The 21,630-nt window shown below is 43.9% G+C and overlaps 1 protein-coding gene across 3 annotated transcripts in view; it reads right to left on the bottom strand.

Moving 5' to 3' along the window:
* Window positions 1-706: 706 nt before the first annotated feature.
* Window positions 707-21,630, bottom strand: part of ZBTB16 (zinc finger and BTB domain containing 16) — a 248,894-nt gene continuing 227,970 nt past the window's right edge. For all 3 annotated transcript variants that reach the window (XM_020989734.2, XM_020989732.2, XM_020989733.2), the window contains exons 6-7: window positions 9,050-9,217; window positions 707-3,995 (exon numbers count right to left, since the gene is read on the bottom strand). In XM_020989734.2, the coding sequence (XP_020845393.1) occupies window positions 3,766-3,995; window positions 9,050-9,217 (398 nt within the window). In that variant the 3' untranslated portion in view covers window positions 707-3,765. The remainder of the gene's footprint in view (window positions 3,996-9,049; window positions 9,218-21,630) is intronic.

Below are 21,630 nucleotides of genomic sequence, written 5' to 3'. Positions count from 1 at the left end.
ATCCTCCTCCATTCCTACGAAATTCAAAGGCCCAGGCTTGTATGTCCTATTCTACAAAGGCAGAAAGTTCAAAACGTTTTCTCACTGCTTATCCTACATTCTACCCCCAAAGCTAACCAGGCCGTGGAAAATTCAGATCTCTCTTTTTAGGTTGGGGGATAATGGGAGACAATGGGGGGGGTAGGAAAAAGTAGGTTTCACTGTCCTCCCAACTCCAGTTTTGAGTGGCTGGGCCTCCACAGGGTGGCGAATACAGTGCCAGTCCTATGCAAACATGTTTGTGAAACACCATAACTCATCCTGACCCCTTTCTGGCTAAGCCCCTGAATCTGCAGAGCCCTAGGGGCATCCGGGAGGCAGCTGGCTCTGATTTAGTACCATCCAATTCTGTAACACCAGATTACTACAATACTGCATGATTTCAAGACACAACTGCACACACAAAAAGCACCCACATTCAGCAGCGCGCGCACACACTTTCATTTTGTTTTTGTTTTTTTTTCTTTTTCCCCATTCACATTGCAAAAGAAAAGGGCAGGGTTCTGTGAGAACTGACAAAGGAATTAACAAATATTACAAAAATATTACACTTTGTAAATATCAGCTCAACCCTCTCAGCTTTTATGAAGTGGGAAGGGGTGACCCAGATTAGATGGGGAGGGTCTAGAGATATTGGGGGTGGGGGAGAGGAGGAAAGTTGCTAATCCTATGGAATAGTTTGATTATTTCCCCATAAAACTGTGTTCTCTTTCTTTAAAATCCTTGTTTCTGGGACTTGTAGGACCAGGTGGCCACTTAGTGCTTCCTCCTTCCCCGGGAGAGGGAAGGGACCCAGGGTGAGGAACCTTTAGTGCATAATGAATTTTCTACTATCTGCCCCTCCCCAAAATAATACCACTCTCTTTTCACATTATAAACAAAACAACTGTCCTAGTCACATATTTCAAGTTTAACTTCTTTTTTTCCTTTCCAAAGCACTAAGTCTTCATGCTAACTGCAAAATAGCATCCTCCCTTGACCTTCACCCCCTGCCCCTGACCACTGACTGGTCTTATTTGTCTCGTGATTACTCCTCCCCACCCTCCAAATCCTGTCCCCCTAGTTTTAAGGCCTTCAGATTTGGTGGACGAGGTTGAATGGGGTGGTTAGGAAGCATAAAGGCAGGGGGATGGAGGGGTGTCACAGCAGCACCCCATCCCTCCAACTTCCCTTTCTCCTTCATGATCCTCCCCGTCACATACAGCTTCCTTAAAAATCACTTTTTAAAACATAGCTAAAATGCAGCCACAACTTTCCCAGAGAAAGACACAGACACACAGACACACACACACACACACACACATACACACACACACACACAATCATTGCAAATAAAGCCTGAGATGAAACAGCAGCCCATCCCAAAGCAAACACAAATATTGCCAATGTGCTTTCAAAATTGGGGGAAGGGAGCAGAACGATGGGATGGGGAAGACGGGAAAAAGAACAGAAAGAACTGGACAAACGAACGTAAGAGGTAGCTTTCAGAAAAAAAAATCCCTCCCCCGACCAAAACCAAAACAGACAAAATAAAACCCCCCAAACAACAAAATCTTAGTTTCTCACCAGACTGGCCTAGGAAAAAAAATACCAGTTTTGGTAATGATAATGCACACCAGGGGCCAGAGCTACAGTAATCCAAATAATCCAGACCTGGAAGCCTGAATGACTAGAAATGTGGGAAAGGTCAGCTTTTTTAAAGGAGTTTGAGGCCCGCTTTAATGGATGGACCTTGCAAACAGCCCGGTTTCACTACTGGGCAGCTCTGCCATACTCACAAAGGCCAGGCTGGTAGGTGACTATTTTAAGCCCCTGGGGACTCCCAGCAGAGTCCTCCCACTTTCCCCTGCACTAAAAAGACTTTACTCTCCCATCCTGAGCACTGCCATCCCTTGGCCCCTCCAGGGGCTGGGGGTGGAGGGAAGGCGGGCAGGGGATAAGTAGTGGGTGCTATGGGGATGGAAGATCACAACCAAAGTTTGTGAAAACAATTACAACTTTACACAAGAAAAAGACCAACCCCTTCCCTTAAAAAAAAACACAACCCAGTAACAATCAAAACAAATCCACACATACATGGGGGAAAAGCTCATGAGGTCACAAAAAAACTGAGGTAATTCAAGTACAATGTGCTAAACGCAGAGAGAAAGAGAATTGGAAGGGGGGTCATGAAAAGAAGCAAAATGCAACGAGAGTAAAAAGCCGCCTCCTCCTCCTCTTCCAATCCTTGGCAGATTCAGGGGTGCAGCAAGTGGGGGCAGAAGGCCTGGGTTAGAGAAAGATGAGGCCCAGGGCTTAGGTACCCCAGCACTATCCTTCCTGGAGGCCCTTGGGAACCGATCCTACCGCTGACTGGGGAGCTGTTTCTCTGCCTTCCTGCACACTCTAAGAGACCACACAACCCACCCACCTTCTTCCTCCTCCAGATACGGAGGCACACTAGGCTTGGGGGTGGAATGTGGATGTCCTCTAAGTATTTCCCTTAGGAAACAACCCATTTCTGTATAGATTATAAGCTCCTAGAAGACAGGGATTGTTCTTTTTTTTTAATCTTTGTTATACCTGGCACCTGTCATGCACATAGTAGGTGCTTAATAAATATTTGTTCTTGAACTGAGTTGAGTGTAACCTTCCCCAATAAAAATTGACTGTGGGATTTGTGGGGACTGTGTCTGTATGTATGTGTGTGTGTGTGTGTGTGTGTGTGTGTGTGTGTGTGTTTTCATGTTTCTTTTTTTCAATTTCTAGGGGCAGTCCTGCCCCTAGTGGGGCTAAGTGAGGGTGGGCTGTTGTCCTGTTTCTTGCTATTAAGAATAGCAGCATGGCAAAGTGGGTGGGGAGAGGCTGAGCCATGCATCAGAGACAGTTGTTCCTAAAGAAGAGTTGGGTAGAGAGGGTGACGTTTCACCCCTGGAAGGCTCAGTATATAAGGGGGTGTCTAGAGACTTTGGGTACTGGAACCTAGGGAAGGCAGTGTGGGTGGGAAGGTATAAGACAGCTTCATATCACAGAGGACTACTAGATATAGGAAAGGAGAGAAGAAAGTAGCCAAGATTTTGTGTGTGTGTGTGTGTGTGTGTGTGTGTGTGTGTGTGTATGTGGGCGTGTGTGCGCGTGCATGGTGGGAGGAAGGGGGCAGGACCTAGCCAGCTAGCACTGTTATTCTATAGCAGATGACAAACTCCATCTACCCTACCATCCAATCTCCTTATCCCCAGCTCCAGATTTGTAGTGCCCCACCCCTCAACCTCTGTCTGAGGAGAGTCAGGCAGCAGTTGTGTGGAGATCAATGAGCCTGCCTAGCTCTGGGCCAGATGTACCCTACCCCCACTTCCCTAAACTTGGCTCCTGGTCAGAGGAAGAAGCATTCAAGGCAAGGATGACAGGGAAGAATACAAGAACACCATCAAAGCAGAATAAAACAAACCCCCCAAATGAAAATCACTTAGGCTGTCCCAGAGTGGGCCACACCTGTGACCTGAGGCACCCAGCCCCATGGCACGAGCCTTGAGAGAGAATCTTGTATAGATACCAAGGTCAAACAAGAGTTATCAATCCAGCCCTCTTTTTCTTCTTTTCTCGTGTGTGTGTGTGTGTGTGTGTGTGTGTGTGTGTGTGTGTGCGCGCGCGCGTGTGTATATGTGTGTGTGTGTGCAGTCCTTCAGTGATTCCATCTCTCTCTCACTTCTTCCACTTCCTCCTCTTCCTACTCCCCTGGAGTGCCTTTCACACGTAACACAAATAGAGGTAAGTCTTCTCGATCCTCCAGTCAGGTGGGATCTCCTCAGGCTTGTGGCCCTTCATGTGCTTCTGCATGGACGAGAGGCTGGGGCAGTACTCGGTGCAGATGGTACATTGGTAGGGGGAGGCGCCATTGTGTGTTCTCAGGTGTTTGATCATGGCGGAGTAGTCCCGGGAACGCTGGTGACAGAGCTTACACTCAAAGGGCTTCTCACCTGGCAGGGGACAGAGGGCGGGACAAGTGAAAAAGAAAAATGGATCAGATGCTCCAAGAGACTCTCTGTCCCTATACTCTACAGTTTCCCAGAAACCTCTCTCCACTGTAGAGGTGCCTTCTCCTCCCTCCTCTCCCACTGAAGGGAAAGGGAATCAAGAAAGAGAACAGTGAGATCCCTCACAGAAAAGAAGGTAAGGATCAAGGAGTCCCATTGCCTAGATTGTAATAATCTCCAGGCCAAAACTTGGGGTGGGGTTAAGGAAGGGGATACTCTATAGGATGGTGGGAAGATGATAAGGGTGAGTCATGGCTATTCAATTTGTTTAGACCTGGCAGACCCTCCAGGTTTCCTCTGGAGTTATTTGAAGTCAAGGAGACCCTGGCACTCAGTGTGACCAGGAGACAGAGAGGATGGGGACCTGCCTAGACAATGTTAAGCCCTATCTCAGATTCCCCTATTTCTTCCCTCTGCTACAGCCTCCTGGAGCTGAGCTGAGAATCAGAGGGAAACTTGCTTCAATACAGTAATTAACTGGCCAGCCGTCTGGATATTGATACTCACTCTGTGCAGAGGACCCACAAATAATGAAGTAATGAACAGCCAAAGTGATCTAACTATTGATCTGCTATTTACAATAGTTACCACCAATGCATTTAATGATCTGCCAGCCCCAGCCACATCTTGAGCAAAGGGCTGTAGGAGCCTTGAGACTCCAGTGGCCTTTGGGTTGTTGTGGGCATCAGCAATGAGGATTCCTACCATCCTCTCCAGGTACCAGGAAGCTCTGTACGGTTAGAGCTCCAAAAGAATACAAGTAGGACAACTGAGCTGTGGACGTGGCCTCCTCCTCCCTGTCTGGCTCTTTCCATAGACAAACAGATTCCCTTAAGCCAGCAGGACCATCCAGAGGTCACTGAATCCCACCCCCTGCCTCTCGACAAGCCAGCCTCTCCCCATTCCAACAGAGAAGTCTCTCCTATGCAGAGGAGATGACAAAGACTTTTTAGCTTACCAGGTTGCAATGTTTCTTGTCTCTGGAAGCAAGTATACATACATACATACACACACACACACACACACACACACACACACACACACACACACAGACATACATGTTATATAATATATGATATATAACATATGTTATGTAACATATACACATATATACATATGGATATATGTATGTATGTGTACGTATGTACATGTATGAAAACTCCACTTCCCTACAATCTTCCTGATGAAATTTGGACTGCTATACTCATTCTTTCCACCGAAGTAAAAGGTGCTGACCCACCTGTATATAACAAGCCTTATTTTTATCTCAATATGTCCTGCCCTCAACCTAACCTTTAACTATCTTAGCCTCAGTCAAACTCAATCCAGCTTGACCTCTAACCTCAAGGCTAAACTCAACCCTCAGGCTAACCTCCAAACTAGTATTCAGTTCAGCCTCAATTCATTTTTAAAAATTCACTGTGTAAAACCTGTACTGCCCACTCCCCTTTCCTGCATATCTCTATTTTTTTTTACCAACCATTTTTTTTTATCAACTTTAGTTACTTTTTATTGTTATTTTGCCTTTCTTCCCCAGGGATCATGCATTATAAATATATTGTTGTCTGCTGAATTAAGTAAAAATTTATTTCTTTTTTGACAGGATTTTATTTTTTTATGTGCTTTTAAAAAATTTTTATACAAAAGGTTTATTTTTTCCCCAATTACATATTTTTTAAAAATTTATTTATTTATTTTTAGTTTTCAACCTTCACTTCCATAAGCTTTTGAGTTTTATCCTGCATCTCTTTCAAGAGGCTCCTCTCCTGCCCAGATCTACCCACCCCTCCACTGTGCTCTCTGGAAGGCTTGCTCCATAAGTAAAAAAACTTGCTTTCATCTTAATCTTTCTTCCTTTATCACTGCTTCTATTTTCTTGCATTAGCTGAGACCTTACTCCCTCCTGATGACATGGTACTACTGGTCAACCTTTCTAGCACTTGTAATTCTACATTTAATTTGCCCCTCCCAACTCACTGGTTGTCAGGGGAGTAAGAATATTCCTTGTCCCATTCCCCTGCCCCTACTTTCTTCAATGAGTTCAGTAACTACCCCAGTCTTTCTCTCCTCTCCAACTCCTGACCTCACACTATGGGACTTAAATGGATAGGTAGATAGACAGACAGACATCTAGACAGAAGACAGACAGAATAGAAAGAAGGATACAAAGATGGACAGACAGATATAGACAGAGAGGTAGACCAACAGATAGATGGACAGATGGATATACTCCCCCTTTCCTTAATTTACTCAATTCCTATGACATACTTCTCCATCCCACCTCAGTTATACAGAGAGGTGGTCCTATCCTTACTCTTGCAATCACCCGTAAGTCTTCCACATTCATGTTCATGAATTCTGAAATGCCTTTATCTGATCACAATTTTTGATCCTTCCATCCTTTCCTCTGCTTATATCTCCTAATCCTGTTCTTCATCCTCTCAATGACTTTCAATTTCTCCCCCTCTTAAGTTTTTTCCCAGGCTATCACCCTTGCAATGGCTACACTCTCTTCCCTTCCCCATCTTGCTCACTCAAAGAACCAGTTCAATTCTACTCTATTTTCTACTCAAAAGTCCCTTGGCACTTCATCTCATCACTTATCTTCCCCTATTAAGTGTCCGGTCTTAGATCATACCCATCATCTACTGCCTTTGCTCCTATTCATGGGTTGCCAAGTGAAGCTGGAGAAAGTCAGTCAACTAAATTGGTCCACTACAAATTCATGTTTCATCATCTCAGATGGGTCTTCACTGTGGTAAAACAATCCTTTTACACCTCCCTAATCCATTTAGACTATCCCATTCACTGTCCTCAGTGGTCAGAGGAAGTCATTCAAGGCAAGAGTGACTGGGAAGAACACAAGAACACTGTATACTATCAAAGCAAAATAAAATTAATCCCCCAAAGGAAAGTCACTCAAACTCTCATGGAGTGGGGAGAAGAGCTAGGCCACATCTGCCACCTGGGGTACTTGGCTCCAGAGGCTTTCCAGATCTTTTTATCCTCCTTAAATCTGCCATGGATCCCTTTCCTTCACCCTCTCATCTAAAACAAAGTGAGGCCACTGGCCGGGATCTCTTCTCTTCTACCCTCCTGCTCATCACATACCACTCAGATGCTTTCTGCCACTATCTCCTCCTCCACCTCTGTCTTACATGAAGAAGTGGGAGCCATCTCCAGTCGTACTGATCTATATCTTGCCACCGGACCCAGATGGCTCTGGAGGAGAGAGTGAGGCTGGTGACTTTGCACTCACTTAAATCCAATTCACTTACAAGTCATGGCATCACCTTCCTGGTGTCATGGTCTTCTTCAAGAATGAAAGACAAACAAGATGAAGAGGTGGCCCTTCTCCTTGCTACGGCAAACCCTTCTATGTGTACAAGTCATCCCATTCCATTCTGTCTTCTCTAGCAGATCTCCTTCTCTATTCTCCCCAATTCTCACTAATTGCCAATCTCTCCTCTACTGGATGCTTTCTTGGTGCCTACAAACACAACCATGTCTCCCCCCTCCTCAGAAAACCCTCATGTTTCATCCAACTCCTCTCTTTTATAGCTAAACTCCTTGAGAAGGTCATCTTCTCAAGGGGTCTCCAGTTCCTTTCTTCTCACTCTTTTAACTCTCTGCAGTCTGGCTTCTGACTTCATCATTCAACTGAAATTGCTCTCTCCAAAGTTACCAATAATCTCTTAATCGCTAATTGTAATGGCCTTTTCTCATTCCCCATTCTTCTTGACTTCTCTGTAGCTTCTGACACTGTTGATTTCTCTCTTCCCCTTGATACTCTTTTCTCTAGATTTTTATGGTCCTGGTCCACCCTCTACCTATCCAATTGCTCATTCTCTGTCTCCTTTACTGGATCTTCATCTACATTGTGCATGGTCCTGGGCCGCCTTCTCTTCTCCCAGCCCCCACCGATTCAATGATCATTTCTAGGCAGATGATCCTCAGATCAATTTATCCAGCTCTAACCTCTATCCTGACTTCCAGTCTTGCATCTCCATTTGCCTGTTGGATACCTCAAACTCAATATGCCCAAATTGAACTTGTTATCTTTTCCCCAAACCCTCCCCTCTTCCCATATTCTCTACTACTTTTGAGGGCATCACAATCCTTCCAATCATCCAAGGTGTCAAGCAATCATTGATTCTTCACTTTGTCTCACACACCCATATCCAAATCAATTGTCTCTTCTTTCACAACATCTCTTGTAGGTATGCCCTTCTCTCCTCTGACACTGCCACCACCCTAGAGCAGAACCTTCATCACCTCACATCTGGACTATTGTGATTATCAATTCTCTCTCTACTCCATTCCATTCTCCACTCAACTATCAACATATCTTCCTCTACAAAAGTCTGACCATGTCACTCTCACCTCTACCTTCATTCAATAAATTCCAGTGGCTCCTTATCACCTCCTGGATCAAATATAAAATCCTGGGTTTGTCTTTTCAAGTCCTTCATAACCTGGCCTCCTTCTATTTTTCCAGTCTCCATGCACCTCATTTCCCTCCCCATTCTCTGACATACAGTGACACTGGCCTCCTTGACATTCCTTGTACAGGACATTCCAGCTCTCAAATCATGCATTTTCACTGGCTATATCCCAGTTTGGAACCCTCTCTTCTTGCCTCTTTACCTCTTGGCTTCTTTCAAGACTCAGCTCAAATCCTACCTTCTTCAAGAAGCTTTTCCCAGGCTTCCTTAATCCCAGTGCCTTCAATCTGAGATTATCTCCAATTTACACCGTATATCTTGTTTGTACATAGCTGTTTGAATTTTGTCTTCCCTGTCAGAATGCACACTGCTTGAAGGCAGACACTGTTTCCGTCTATAATTTCAATAACAAGACCCTTTGTCTGGCCTCAAGCTGCTGACTATCTATTTCCTACCACTTGTTACCCCTCCAAACTTGGAGCCCCAGTGCCTCGCAAGTCTCCTTCTCCCCTGCCTCCCTATCTCTCCGCTCAGCTGGATGACCCTCAGTACCTGTATGGACCCTATAGTGGGTCTCCAGCTGGTGCTTGAGGCTAAACTTCTTTCCACAGCCATTGCACTCATAGGGCTTTTCCCCCGTGTGGATACGCTTATGGCTCTTGAGAGTGCTCTCATCCCGGAAACAGCTGCCACAGAATTCGCATTCATATGGATGGTCACCTGCAGGGGCACAAAGGGTTGTTGTTATTCAGTCATTTCAGTCATGCCCGACTCTTTGTTACCTTATTCGGGGTTTCCTTGGCAAAGATATTGGAGTGGTTTGCCATTTCCTTCTCCAGCTCATTTTACAGATGAGAAACTGAGGCAAACAAGGTTAAGTGACTTGCCCAAGGTCACCCAGCTAGTAAGTGTCTGAGGCCAAATTTGAACTCAGATCTTCCTGACTTTAGGCCCTGTGCCCTATCCACTGAGCCACCTGGCTGCCCTACAACAACAAAAATAACAATTCCTTGTCCTCCTCCTTTTAGAACTGTAGGGACTGTGGAACAGGCAAGAGGAAGAACAGAAGGGATAGGTTAGTTTATAATCTCCATTGTCCCAAAATACTCATGGTGCCGCCTCTGCTTACATGGGCACAGCTCCTGCCTGCTCTCTAGGACATGCCCATGAATACTTTACTGTAGAGTATACCTTTTTCCCAGAATACCTGGAAGGTTTGATGAAGGAAAATTGAGACAGGTTCAAAAGGTGACCAGAATAGAGGCCTTTAGAGGTGAGCAGCTCTAGTGCCCAAGGATAACATACAATGATGATGATGATATTTTTATGTCCCTGTTATCTATATGATAAAATATTATAACACTTCTATAGCACTTTAAAATTTATAAAGCACTTGCCTGGAGGCAGTCTATTTATTCCTCATTTTACAAATGAGGAAACTGAGGTTTAGGAGATTAAGTGACCTGCCCATATTAATAAAGTAGGAGCTGAGATTTTAATCCAGATATTTTGACTCCATGTCAATGCATCTCTGGTTTATTATACTACCTCTCCTAATGCTTTGTCCCTTTCTCCCTTTAGCTAGGTGACTCAATGAAGAAGGTGGAGTGGAGCAGACCTGAGCTCAAATTCTGCCTCAGACTTCCTAGCTGAGTGACGACGGGCAAGTTACTATACCCTTCTAAGCCTGGGTGTCCTCATCGGTAAAATGAGAATAACAGCACTTTCCTTCCAGAGCTGTTGTGAGGATCAAAGGAGATAAAATTCATAAAGCACTATATTAATGCTAGCTATTATCTAATTTATCTATTTTCCCAAGCCAACAAGTTAGCTTAGGTTATGAGTTCAGGGTGAAGGATTCTTCCACCTTTTACTGCTCTCAACCCCATGAGAAACCTCCTTGGTCCATGAGAAATAATTCAAACACATTACCTTGGGATTGAAAGCTCTCCATAATTTTGTTGCAACCTAGTTTTCCAGACTCAATACAAATCATTTTTTCACATGGTCTACATTTTGGCCTACTAAGCTGTTCCCCAAACTCAACATTCCATTCTTTTAATTTTTTTTTAAGGCAATTGGGGTTAAGTGACTTGCCCAGGGTCACATAGCCAGTAAGTATCAAGTGTTAGGTCTGAGACCGGATCTGAACTCAGGTACTCCTGACTTCAGGGCCAGTGCTCTATCTCAACATTCAATTCTTGTCTCTATGTATTTGTCCCCCATCACTGACAGGTGCACCTTGCTCACCTCTACGTCTTAGAACCCCTTAGATTCTTTCTAGTCTTATCTAAGGTTCTGCCTCCCATAGCAGCCCACGACTGCCCCAGTTAATATTCTCTGTCTTCAAATTATTTGTATATAGTATAATCTCTCTAAAAAATGGAATATCTTGAGGGCAGGGGTTATTCCATTTTTATTTTTGAATTCCTACAGGGCCTTGAACATAACAAGTGCTTAAAAAACATCTGTCCAATTATAGCCTCCCCCCACCAATCCCATCAGTACCCTTCTCATGTCCAACAGCACTCGACCCCTCTTTAGCACCCTTGACGGTCAGAAGACATGGCCTAGGGCCTAACAAACTTGGGATTTCGTTCCAGCAGTGGGATCCTCTCAGGATGAAAGGTGAGAATTCCAGCTACTTACTTATTACGGGAGTGAAGGAGCAGACAATAAAGACAGATTGATCACCCCAGACTTTGTTCATGAATATTTAAATATCGCTGATTCGTCTTGTCACTGTAATTACAATTTCTCTGGGCTGCATCTCCCACAACCACAGTTTATGGTAAAGAATGGCTCTCTGTATTTCACTTGTCCCTCTGCAGATGTGCGGGGCTGCCAACCGTGTAATGTCCTCTGCATTTCATACGTTTTCTTCAGCTGCTGAAGGTTTAAGTCATCCACAATGACCTACGTTTTTTCATTATTCCCATGTCAAACTGCACTCGTGCCTGGGCATAAATTGTCCCTCTCGTTATAGACTCACATGCCTGTGCCTTCACTTCCTCTTTAAAATGATATTTTACTCTCTTTCCCTCTCAAATGTCCCCCCCTCCCGCATCCTACCCCTGCCACCTCGGGCCTCTAACCAAAACTCTCCCCTCCCAAATTAGGGCTCCCATGTCCACATAAATCCTCATCCCTCTGATGACTCCAAAGGGTTTTTAAAGCTCTGTGGGGATCGGATGCTGAAGCTTGCTCATTCACGTACTGTCTTTGGTTTGTGGGAGATATCATGCAAATAGCTCTGAGGACTTGGAGAGGGGAAAGAGGGCCATATCCATGGGTAGTAAGGGAGGCTGGGAGAGCAGAGAGATCCTTCCCATCACCCTCTCTGACCCTGGCCAGGTAGCAATTGATGGGAAGGTCCTGGGAAGTAAATGATGACCAAGTGATTCCTTAAAATTTAGATCTGAGAGCTGACCAAGGCCTAGGCATGGGGTTCTTAACCATTTTGTATGCCATGGACCCCCTTTGATGGTCTGGGGAAATATATGGACGGACCTATTCTCAGAATCATGTTTTGTTGTTGTTGTTGTTTTTTTAAATAAAAGTAATTGAAGGAAATACTAAATTTCAGTTAGAGTTAGTGAAAAGAAAGATGGAATTTTCCCCCATAGTTTAAGGACCCTTGAAATCTATCTGTGGGATCCAGGTTAAGAAACCTTGACCTAGATGGTGACCCACCCCCACCCCTACCCCCTTAACTCTTTCCCTTGCTAAGGCCAGACTAGTAACAAGAACCCTTGACTTCTTCAAATTTCAAGTAGGTTTGGGCCAATTCAGTCTTTGGCATTAACGAGCTGTATATGTTTGTGTACACACTTATGTGTCTAAAGACAATGTGGGTCTTTCTGTTTGTACCCATGTGACACTGCCTCTCTGTATCTGCCTGTGTGGCTGTATGTTGCTGTCTCAAATCTAACTCAAATCTTCCATGAATCTCCAATCATTAGAGGTTTAATCAAGGATTCAGCATCCTCATTAAGATATAAATAAATAAATTAAATAAGGACCATGAAGAATCCCAATCAGGCCAGTAATTAAAAGTCATCTGGGGCCACTCAGCAAGGACCTGCCAACTCATATTTTTTCCTCTGGAGGCCATGACAGTTTAAAAAGAAGGGGGTAGGGTGTTAAGTCTGAGTTGTATATCCGTTTAGATTTTAGTGAATTTAATTTTGAATTAGATTACATGTTAAATTACTTTAAATATAGAATCTACAGCCTAAGGAAATAAAAAGAAGGTGATTGGGAGAGGGGAAGAAGGTGACGGGGAGAAGGGGCAATGGAGGGGGAGGAGAAGCAGAAGAAGGATGGGAGAGAAACAGAGAGAAAAGGTGGGGTGAGGAAGAGCATGTAAGAGAGATTTCAAGGCACCACGAACACCTGGCCTGAAGTCCTCTCTCTCTGAGAGTTAATCGCATCCGAGTCTCCATAATGTACACAAAACTGGCTGCAGAACTAAAAATCCAATTTGTGGTACCTTGATTAACTCTGTAGCCTTCTTAATGAGCTTGACATTAAGTGCGGGACAAACGAGACTAATTAGAGCCCCCTCTGGCCTGCACAGTGCACCTGTGACCCCCTGCTCTTAGATCTCCTTACCTGATGGTTTCACTAGCAGGGTCAATCCCAATCCCCATCCTCCCTGCCCCCACCCCTTTCATTTCCCTGGCCCTTCCCTCCCAACCCCCTTCCTTCTGCACAGCTGAGAGTTTATTATATGATGAGCCGTGTGAATCAGGGATTCATCAATGCCAAGAGCTCGGCTGGACTAACCTACCAAACACAGCTGCGGACGCTAAACACACAGTCCCAGCAGCAAATGGCCGAGAACAACAGAATATTAATGAGGCAGTGTGTGTGTGTGTGTGTGTGGTGTGTGTGTGTGTGTGTGTGTGTGTGTGTGTGTGTGTATCCATGTGAATAAGTATGTCCAGACAAATGGGCTCATGACTGTGTATCTGTTTACCTGTGTGTGCTTTTATCTATTTATTTATTTTTTGGTACCCAGGGATTGCCTTTTTAAAGACAGAGAGAGACATCAAGACTTTTCCTGAGCCCCCTTCATCCAGGAAAGTTTCTCAGAACAGGTGAGACGAAGGCTCTTCCTTTCCCAAACCTTTGCCTGGCAACAGCCTAGGGGTCTTATACTGAGTCTGCCGAAACTGAAGAATTAGAAATATAAAAACTGAAGCCACAACCCAGAAATCCAAGGGATGCCACAGTCAACAACCGACCCCAGGGTGCTTGGAAGGGGCAGGGATGTGGTCATCTGTCCTCTTGCACCTCTGGTTGTGTCTGAACACAGGCAGATGGAAAACCAATCCTGAGTCCCCCGCCACATCGAGTCAGGCACTGCTCTGTGCCCAAAAGTAAGTGAAGGGAGAGCAGGCTGTTTCTAGTCTCTTTGTACACACTAGCACCCCACCCCAAAGATCCCTTCCTCCCACCCAGGGGTGATTTAGAGGACTAGGCACTGACGGGGTGCCCGTGATCAGCAGTTGTGACTTATGTAATCATGAGGAGAGCTTCACACCCACAGGGAGTCTGGGCTCACAGCCCTGGGTCTCTACTTCCTCTTCTGACCCTGGCCAAAACTGCTGGATCCCAGGAATACAAATTTATTGATCCAGCCTTAAGCTCTGATCTCTCAGATGTGAGAGGAAGCTATGTGTGACATTTCAAGCAGTCCCTAGAGCTGAAGCCAAAGGTGATGGCAAAGGCTAAGAAATGAAAATGATGGCTTCCCACAGTCATCCAGAACTTGGCATCCTTGCAAGTACCCCCAATCACCTCGTTCCCAATGCATCCCATGGATGTCTTTACCACACAGACTTTATGACCATTCATCATTGGTCCTCCCATGCCTCCTATGTCCAAATGAACACTCTGATAATTGGTACTTTTCTTCCCCCTCCAACCCTCCTTTTAGGGACAGAACTTGTGATTTAACTGGTAAAGGGAATTGCCAGTGAGGTAATTCAACTCAGGGTCTTCAGAGCATTGCCAGGGAGCACCAAGCTAGGCAATGTCCTTGGGGTCACAATCCTTTCTCTACTCATAAAATCATGCTGACCCTCTTTTGCTGGATGGCTAACATACTCCTACCTCCCGCCCCCCCACCCCACCCCTATGACTCAGAGGCATCCTCTTCTGCAGTCACATCCATTCCTCCTGTGATTTCTCCCCATCTGTCACCTCTCTCCAGGTCATTCTGATTCCCCTCCAAATGTTATCATTCTTTTGCTGCTGTTGAGTTGTTTCAGTTGTGTCTGATTCTTCCTTTTGGGGTTTTCTTGGCAAAGACGCCGGAGCGGTTTGCCATTTCCTTCTCCAGCTCATTTTATGGATGAGGAGCTGAGGCAAACAGGGTGAAGTGACTTGCCTAGGGTCATAAAACTATTGAGTGTTGGAAGTCAGATTTGAAGTCAGCTCTTCCTGACTCTACCGTGCCACCTAGCTGTTCTGTTACGGTGCCTTCTAGGACCACTACTCTGTTGTTAAACTCTCCTTCATCCCAAGTTTCTTCATCTCATCACCCTTTCTACCTTCTTTGAGGCAGTTAGGTGGCACAAAGTCATGGGCCTGAATTCAGGAAGACCTGAGTTCAAATCCAGCCTCAGTTACTTACTAGCTGTGTGACCTTGGACAAGTCATTTCACCTCTGTCTGCCTCGGCTTCCTCATCTATAAAATAGGGATAATAACAACACCTACCTCAAAGGGTTATTGTGATGATCAAATCAGATATCTGTAAAGTGCTTAGCACAGTGCCTGTCATGTAGTAGGAGCTGTATAAATGCTAAGTTCTTTATCTTCCTTCTCCCTCCTTTTCTTGTGCTCATGGAAACTTGGCCTGTTCTGGAAGACACTTAAAGTCCAAGGTGGGAACAGAGTTTATTTTACGGCATGGGCGAGAATCTGAGCAAACGCAAGAATGTGCTATGGACAAGGAGAAGCAGTAGGAAGGTCAGTGTGACTGAAATGTAGAATTTGTGAAGGGAAGGAAGCCTAGAAAGGTAGGATGGAGTCAGGTTGTGAAGGGGAACCACTGAGGATAATCCACATGGTTGCACTCCCACTATAGTAAAATCATCTTGGCAGCTGTGTGGAGGATGGACTGGAGAGAGGAAGGGACTTTAGAGACGGATGACTATATTTGTCTGGGTAAGAGGTAAAGAGAACCTGAACTAGAGTGGTGACTGTCCAAGGGAATAGACACAAGAGATGTTCATGGATGCAGAAAACCCAAGAGCTGGCAACTGGGTGGATACATGCATGGGGTAAGTGAGAATGACGGGCAACCAGATGATGCAGTGGATGGAGCACTGGTCTTGGAATCAGGAAGACTCATCTTCTTGAGTTCAAATCTGGCCGTGTGGCCCAGGCAAGTCACTTGACCCTGTTTGCCACAGTTTCCCCTCTATAAAATGAGCGGGAGAAGGAAACGACAAACCACGCCAACATCTTTGCCAAGAAAACGCCAAATGGGGTCATTAAGAGTAGGACACGACTGAAAAATGACTGAAAGTGAGAATGAGGAGCTGAGGAACTCTTCTAAGTCATGAACCTGGAAGAATGGTGGTGTTCTCAAAAGAAAGAGAGAAGTTCAGAAGAGGAGTTGTTTCGGGGGGGGGGGGAAGGAAGTTTTGTTTTGGATACATTGGGTTTAATATACTCATGAGACATCCAGTTCAAACTCCATCCTAACCCCTTTGCCTTCTGATATTTGGGCACATCAACAATAACACTGATGGGCCTTCAAACATCTTGGCCTTCCAGTTTATCAACTCCATCAACTCTCACCCGATGGCTTACGCTCTCTCCTGGCTCTTTCTATTTCAGCCATCCATAGGAATCGTCCCACCTCTGACCTCCTACCATCTGGCACCAACCTAGTTTTCTAGACTTATATCATATTACTCCCTTCATACTCTACCTTCCAGGCAAACTTTGTTGTCGTTGAATTGTTCTTCAGTCATGTCTGACTTTTCACGACCCTATTTGGTGTTTTCTTGGCATTTCTTTCTCCAGCTCATGTTACAGATGAGGAACTGAGGCAAACAATCAAATGACTTGCCCAGGGTCACACAGCTACTAAGTGTCTGAGGTGGATTTGAACTCATGAAGATGAGTCTTGCTGACTCCAGGCCTGGCACTCTACCCACTGCACCACCCAGCTGCCCAATTCCAGGCCAACTAGACTTAAGCTAATAGGATCATAGATTCAGAGCTGGAAAGGACCTTTCAGGGTGTAGTATAACCCTATCATTTTGCAGATGGGGAAACTGAGGCCCAGAGAAGTTAAATAATCTGCTTAAGGCCACACAGGTAGTAAGTGGCAAAGCCAGGATGAGTTTAGGTCCTCTGATGCCAATCCAGTACCAGAGCTGCCACAAATGGGAAGCATCTATCCTCCACTCCTTTCCTACCCACTGGGGAGTCCCTTGAGAGTCTGAGAAGTAGTCAGCACACACATGCCTCCTTTCACATATGTACCCAAAGGCACAGACCTATCTCCCTCCTTCCTCTCTCTCCCAGCCTCCAGGCCCAGATACTAGACACAGACACAGAGCTACATAGTGTGTCTCTCCATACATGCATCCACATTATACACACATTCAACAGATGCTTGGTCGTGTCCATAAGATTATTTATGTATACATGCATATGTGTGTACACACACACACACACACACACACACACACACACACACACACACACACACACAGAAACAGAATCAGAACCACAGAATTCATTGGAAGGGAACTCGAAAGCCTTCTAGTCTAAGCCGTGCCTCTACAACATAGCCAAAAGATAAGTACTCTCCAGCCTCCAGTGAAGGATAACCCACCGTCTCCTGAGGTGGCCCATTTTTATTTTCCTTGCATTGGGCTTTAATTGCTAGGAATTAGAGATAGGGTACTTGGTCTCCCTCACATATACACCCACAGACCCAAACCTACTTTTCCCATCTTTCTCCTTCTCTCTTTCCCTCTCCCTGTCAGCATGACTATTTTTGGGTTCTATTTATTTTACCACTCCTTCCTGACAGTAAGTTTAAATCTGCTTTCTACCAACTTTCACCCACTGTTCCTAGTTTGGTCCTGTGGTACCATGCAGATCAAGTCCATTTCCTCTCTCACTTTACAATCCTTCAAATACTTGAAGACAGCTAACGTTAACCATCATACATCTTTTCTTCAGGTGAAAATCTCCAGTTCCTTCAAGTGATACCAAGATGGCATAATGTCAAGACCCTCTGTCACCTTGGTTATCTCCTCTGGATTCTCTCTAGCTTATCAGTCATCCTTTCTAAAATGCAGCCAGAATGGGATACAATATTCAAGATAGGGTCTGATTATGGCAGAGCACAGCAGGGCTATCAACTTCTTATTAATGGACACTATGCCTCTCTTAATACAGCTTAAAGCCATTAGCTTTCTTGGGTACCATATCATACTAATGACTCCTACTGAACTTTCACTCTGCTAAAATCCTCAGCTCTTTTTCAAATGAACTCTTATCTAGACATGCCTCCCTCAACTTGTAGTTGTGATTTATTTTTGAAACCAAGTCTAATACTTTGCCTTCATCCCTATTAAATTTCATCTTATTAGATCTATTGCAGTGTTCTAGCCTATTAAAGGCTTTTGTAGACCCTGAATGTGCCATTCAGTGTGTTAATTACCCCTCCCAGCTTTGTATCATGTGCAAACTTGTCAAGCAGGCCCTCTATTGTTTTATCCAAGTCACTGGCAAAGGGCCAAGTAAAGCTTCTTAGGTTACTACACTGAAGACCTCCCTCTAAACTGATCATAAGATAATTAATGACTACTTTTTGGTTCTTCCTAGTAAGCCAATTCCAAATCCATGTTTTAGCCCACATCTCTACATTTTTTCTACAATACTAGCTTGAGAGATTTTGTTGAAAGTTTCCCTAATGATTTATGTAACCTATATCTACTGCATTGCCCAGATCTCCTGATCTAGTAACCCTATCAAAAAAGGAAATGAGGTTAGACTGGTATGATGAAACAATACTGGTTTGCTGGGGCCTCTTTGTCTTTTTCAAGATTGAAGTCAAGCCCTCTAAAGTCTAAAGACTCTTATTCCCTTTCCTTGCCCCTTACTCTTTTTAAGGAGACATCTGCTCTTCTCCAAGCCTATGCTACCTGTGCTGCAATTCCAATGGAAATTGATTGTGTGACATGGGAGACACTGGCAAAGGACCACCCACCATGGTGTGCCTGCATCAAAGAAGGTACTGTGCTCTATGAACAAAGTAGAATTGCAGTAGCTCAAAAGAAACAAGAGATGTGCAATTTAGAGACATCTCCAACCCAAATATTCACATGGACTATTTGTGCCTGACCTGTGGTAGAGCCTTCTGAGCTCATATTGGTGTGATCAGCCATAGTCAGACACACTGTAACTTGACTCCAATACAGTGATGCCATTTTGGTCCTCTTCGAGAATGAAGAGCAACCACCCCCAGCTACCTGTGCTTGTTCGACACAATTTTTCAAAGATAATTAACAGGCTCAGTTATCACGTCTTCTAGTTCTTTGATTACTCAAGGATAATCACTTATTCTATTCCTTCTTTGATCCTCCTCCTTCTCCCAATATAGTTATAAAATCCCTTCTTGTTGTCTTTAGCTTTCCTCACTAGCTCTTTCTTGGCCTTAGTAATCCTGATACTATTCTTACAAGAATATGTGATGCTTTCATATTTATCTTTTGTTACCTGTCCTGACTTCCACCTCCTCTATGAGTCTGTTAAAAATCTAAGTTGGCTGAGAAGCTCCCTTTGTATTCAAATTGGTCTCTGTAGACAACTCCCCCCTTTCCTTCCACATAAGAAATGGTTCCTTTTGTGTCTTGACAAACATTTTGTTCCTGAGAGTCTTCTCCTCCTTCTAGGTTGAGTTTCTATGTAGATTTTAGGAATTACCATAGTGTCATCCTGAAAAACACAGGATCATCCCGACTTTCTCTAAATCCTTTGAAACTTTGCTTTCCCAAATCTAGGGTGCATGCCTGAATACACCAAGCTTTCCTATCTCTATCACAGATTCAAAGACAAAGTAAGTGGCCATTTCCCCAGTAATTTCTCATCATTTTCACTTCAGCAACAAGTTTCTCCTTGGCGAAAATAAGATACAGAACAAACTTTTCCTTTGTTCGATACTATATTTTAAAAGGATAGAATTCTCATCAAGGAAGTCAAGAAATCATTAGTTGCTGAGAGAGAGAGAGAGAGAGAGAGAGAGAGAGAGAGAGAGAGAGAGAGAGAGAGAGAGAGAGAGATTACTCCCAAATAACTGAAATCACTGAAGTCAACCATGCCTCTATGTCAGGGATATGACCTATTTCCTAAACTCATTATTTCCTTTTTCTATCCAGGTGGTCTAGCAGCACACACCTCTAACATTTTCACTTCTGTTTCTGCCTCCACTGATCTCTACCATGCTTCCTCCCAGTTTCTGAATTTCTTCATGGGCGTATCTCTTCTTAATAACTTTATTCCATCTCCTTTTACCTATTCTGTTTTATCTGAATAAAGGACACTTTTCCAGAACCATATTTCACTCATGGGTCCCATCCCACCAAACCTCAGTACTCCTGTGGGGATCAAATTCTTCTCCCTCTATTTGGATCTTCAGTTCATCATGTTACTCATACTCTGTGGCTTCCCATATACATATCTGAGCTAATGGGTCTCAGTGATGGCTCCTTTCTTAGAATTTTGTCTCCTGTGAATTTCTGGGCATCTGCAAGATTAATATTTTTCTTACAGTGTAACTATTGACAACTCAAATGACATTTTTTACAGTGTAACTACTGGCATTAAGCTTGGTAGATATACTATACACAGGCAGTTTCCTTCTCCCCTCTTCCTCTTCAGTTTAAAACCCTTTGGATTAGATTCACAGGACTCTAAGCAGTCATGTTAGGTAAACTCTATCTCTCACCAGGAGCCTGACACTGCTATATTTTAAGTCATGGTCCAGAAAGCAAAATCCTCTCCTCCGAATCATCTTTTATCGATAGCTGTTTACTTTCAAAATCTGCATTTCCCCTTCCCAATACCTTGCCTTTGCCTGGTGGCGGTGATGAAAACACCACCCATGTCCCTATGGGCTTCAGTTTCTTGCACAAGACTTTGTAATCTTTAAAAATACTTTCTAATAAACTGTGAATGACTTAGCTATTCTCAACAATACAACAATCCAAGACAATTATAAATGACTTATGATGAAAAATGCTATCCATCCCCAGACAAAGAACTGATGGATTCTGAATGCTGATTGAAGCATACTTTTTCTTTATTTTTCTTGAGTTTTTTTTTTGTCTGTGTTTCTTTTACAATTGACTAACGTGGAAATATATTTTGCATGACTGCACACATATAACCTATAGAAAATTGCTTGTTTTCTCAATGAGGGGGAGAAGGAAGGGAGGGAGAGAATTTGAAACTCAAAAATTTTAAAAAACGAATGTTAAAAATTGTTTTTACATGGAATTGGGGAAAAACATGAAATTTTAAAAAATGCTTTCTAGATTTCTTCTGGCAGGATCATTTGTGCCCATGTGAATCACAAGATACGTGTAGTAGTCAGTCATCTGGCTTAATAAATCTTGGAAAGTTCTCTGTGCCATCTTGAATACAAGTCCCAGGAAAACAGCAGACCTCTCAATTTTTATAATACAGAGAAAAAACTGACCGAGACATAGAGACACACACATAGACAAATATATACCGAGTCAGATGGGGGACATGTACACGTGTGTAACTTCAAAACCATAAAGATATAAGAGCCCATATAAGAGACAGACATGTTCATATATTGCTAAATTCATTGATCCTTTTCAAAAATGAAGGACAAAACAAGAGCTAAATTCAAAAAGATCTAGACGTCAATACTATATTTTTATACTTAAGCATGAGAAAGGAAGAGAAAGGGCTACCTTTGATTAACTTCTTTATGTAAATGACACAGGGAGAAAGAAAAATAGACTAATGATGATTAGGTTCCCTGAAGAAGCCCCCTTGGGCTAATCTGATCCTGTCTCTCCTCGTCTAACCTTCCTATAGGCTACTTACCCCAAATTTCAC

This window comes from Phascolarctos cinereus, unplaced genomic scaffold, assembly GCF_003287225.1.
Source record: "Phascolarctos cinereus isolate Bilbo 61053 unplaced genomic scaffold, phaCin_HiC Scaffold_726;HRSCAF=1367, whole genome shotgun sequence".
NCBI classification, from domain to species: domain Eukaryota; kingdom Metazoa; phylum Chordata; class Mammalia; order Diprotodontia; family Phascolarctidae; genus Phascolarctos; species Phascolarctos cinereus.
This window is presented reverse-complemented; position numbering and strand designations above follow the sequence as displayed.